The sequence below is a fragment of the Glycine max genome, chromosome 14, assembly GCF_000004515.6.
Source record: "Glycine max cultivar Williams 82 chromosome 14, Glycine_max_v4.0, whole genome shotgun sequence".
In the NCBI taxonomy this organism is placed as follows: domain Eukaryota; kingdom Viridiplantae; phylum Streptophyta; class Magnoliopsida; order Fabales; family Fabaceae; genus Glycine; species Glycine max.
Window position 1 is genome coordinate 2882059 of NC_038250.2, and position 3274 is coordinate 2885332.

General features: G+C 31.0%; 1 protein-coding gene across 1 annotated transcript; it reads left to right on the forward strand.

Moving 5' to 3' along the window:
• Nucleotides 1–491: 491 nt before the first annotated feature.
• LOC102662550 (uncharacterized) lies at nucleotides 492–2430 on the forward strand. The gene is made up of 2 exons (XM_006595722.4): nucleotides 492–998; nucleotides 1653–2430. The coding sequence occupies exons 1-2, from the start codon at nucleotides 588–590 to the stop codon at nucleotides 2328–2330; spliced, it is 1089 nt and encodes a 362-aa protein (XP_006595785.2). The 5' UTR covers nucleotides 492–587; the 3' UTR covers nucleotides 2331–2430.
• The last annotated feature ends 844 nt before the right edge of the window (nucleotides 2431–3274 follow it).

Below are 3274 nucleotides of genomic sequence, written 5' to 3' on the forward strand. Positions count from 1 at the left end.
GCTTTCACAAGTTCAAAATGGTCTTTTTTTTGTGTGCGCGCTAAACTAAAATTTAGATCTTATTTGACCTAATTTCCATTTTGATTCAAAGCAGAAGTCCAGTATCATGTGGTACTCTAAATGCCTTAACAATCCACCAGGCAGAGTCCTCACTCTTGCCGTCACCCTCACGCTTGGTTGGCCCTTGTACTTGACTTTTAATGTTTCTGGAAGGCCTTATGATAGATTTGCTTGCAACTGCTTAATCGTAATAATTCTTATTTTAGAAAGTTATATATATTTTTATTTTATATAAAAAAATAAGAATTAGTCCTTAATTATCAATATCCAGTATAATAATGGTATTAGATATTTGTTGAGTTATCCTAATAACACAAATTAATTAATGTTTGCCAACATGAGTCACATGAGTAAAAGTATCTTACAATTTTTTTCATGTACAGATTAAAATATAAAATTAATTTATAAATAGTGATAAAAAATGTTGCTTCATATATATAAGATTAAAATTTAATTTAACTTTTGTTTGTTTCATTTCATGTTAAACATTGGTGGAACCAATCTCCTATATATACCTCTTACTAGACATGTACAACCAGGTAGCTGGTCGTCAGCTACTTAACAAATTATGCACTCAAGTTAAGCAATTGGAACACAATACGATAATGGACTTGATAACTCGTCCTTCACCAGTGCTGTTTGATGCAATAAAATCAGGAAATGTTGAGGCTGTAGAGATTCTTATTGACAAGAATCGTGAATTTGTGAGAATAAAGGACCCACAAAATGGACGGAACCTACTGCACTTGGTTGTGCTATTTCGACAAGAAAGCATATTTGAGAGTATACCAAACACATTAAAAGAGAATTTAGGACGAGCAGCGGACAATGAAGGTAACAACATTCTACACTTGGCTGCGCATCTTCCAGTTGACTTCAAAGAATCTTCCAGTTTAAGAGCAAGCATTCAAATGCAAAGAGACCTCGAATGGTTCAAGGTCAATTAATTTGCTTAGTTTTTCTGTTTCAACCATTCTTTATTCACTCGTACGGGATCGATCAGTTATAGCAATCTTATTTTAAAAATTAAAAATTCCACAAATTTTAGGCTTTGGTTAACAGGACTGATTTTAAGTCTTTAAAAGTACAAGTTTTGATTAAAAATATAAATCATTGTATGTATTACTTGTTGATTATTGTAATAATTTTTAAAAATTTATTATCCATTGTCTTTAGCATAATAGTTAAGCAGCCAATATATAAATATATAGAAATTTTTATTAAATATTATACAAGTGAATTTGTAACATTAAATATCACCCGTAATATTTATTTATAAAATATCTTAATTTCGAAATTGTATTTCTTACAAATTTAATATGTAATAATTATTAAAACAAATTACACTATCTCTTTGAGGTTTGGTGTAATTACATATAATTTTGTTCTTTTTTATTTTTTTACACTAATTTTCTTGGAGTTTAAAAATTATTACACTAATATATTTTTTTTTATATGTTTGAAAACATTACGCAGATTTTTCCTTAAACCTTTGTAGTTTGCTCTGGTTATTAAGTGATAATTGAAAGATGAATTAAGTTATGCATTTGGATACCATCATTTACATATATATACTCTTGATTTGTAAATAGTTCGTGGAGTTGCAAGTTCCTCTTGAACTAAGTAGAATGAGAAACAACATGGGCAAGAGACCAATTGATGTATTTTATGAAGAACACAAGAAGTTATCCGAAGAAATTAAAGATGCAGGCAAAGGAATATCCGAATCTGGCATGCTCGTAGCAGCACTTGTTGCTACCGTAGCATTTGCGGCTGCTCTGACTGTTCCAGGTGATAAGACCAATCCGTGGTTTACTGTTCCAGGTGATAAGAGCAATGCGTGGTTTACTGTCTTCATATTGGCAAATGCAGTAGCATTATTCACTTCTTCTGCGTCTATACTCTCATTCTTGTCAAATTTCACTTCATCAAGATTCGCACAAAGCGAATTTGTGAAATCACAACATCCCAGCTTGACTTTTGGGCGTGCCTTACTTTTCATCTCCGTTTTTGCTATGGTTGTGGCTTTCACTGCAGCCTCCTTTTTGATATTTGATCACAAATCCAAGTGGGTTGCTTATTTAGTGGCTTCAATGGCCGTTTTCCCAATCCTTGTGTTTTTTCTCTTTCAAATTAGATTTTTGGACGACCACTTGTGGTCTAGATGGTATCGTTTGTGCGACGACGATTTCATGTGGTATTTCAGGACGCTCCACAGGCAGCTCAGGTCGTTTAGAGATGCGATATCTGAGGTTGCTCAGGTCGCTTAGATATAGGATTAATATTCTTCACTGTATCATTTGTTTGTGATTCAATCAAGCTTCTGTTTAAATTTGAGATTTTCTATCTCATGAAATATTACATTTCTTATTGTTCCTGCCTTAATTTCAGACTATACTGCATAACCCATGTTAAAGCTTTTCCCCTTCCTTCCATGTGGTTGATGAAGGGAGCAAATCATGTATAACATATCTCTCACGAGACTTAATCTTACTAGAGTTGGAAAGAATTGCTATAGAAAACAAAACTATAATAAATATAAAATTAAAATGGAGAGAAATAAAGTAATTAAAAAAATTCTTGATTGAATGTGTTTGAAAATGAGAACTGAAATTATAATTAACTAGTACTAATCAAACCATATTTGTCACTAAGAGACGTGAAATGGAGGGACAAATAGCAGTGTTCTTTTACTTATGTTTAAATTTTTAAAAAATCAAATAACTTTCTTATGTTGAAAAATAATGAAATAAAATGCTCATGTTTTTAATTAAATTTGTATCAACATTTTTGCAATAATGACCATATTTTTGTTTTCTATTCTCTTATTTATTCAAACAAATAAAAATTTACATTTTTCCTTTTTATTTCTATTCATCCAAAATACATTTCATCTTATTTTATGATAATTTAATCTTGGAAAGAAGGATTATCCACTACAAGTATAAAAAAATTTACATACACATTCAATCATAATTAATATATATAATAAGTTTATTAACTCTTAAAACGATAATTTACTATTGAATAGGATCAATGTTCATTTTTTCCATATCAGACAAGGACCGTTCAGTAGGGTATTTCTCGTGCTTCTCTTCTGACATTGATACCCCTTCCTCTGCCACTGTAATGTCCACGTTCTGTGAAAATCGTGAAAAAAAAAAAACATTTCATTATGCAGATAATATTTAACATCAAGCTGCTGCGAGGTTCT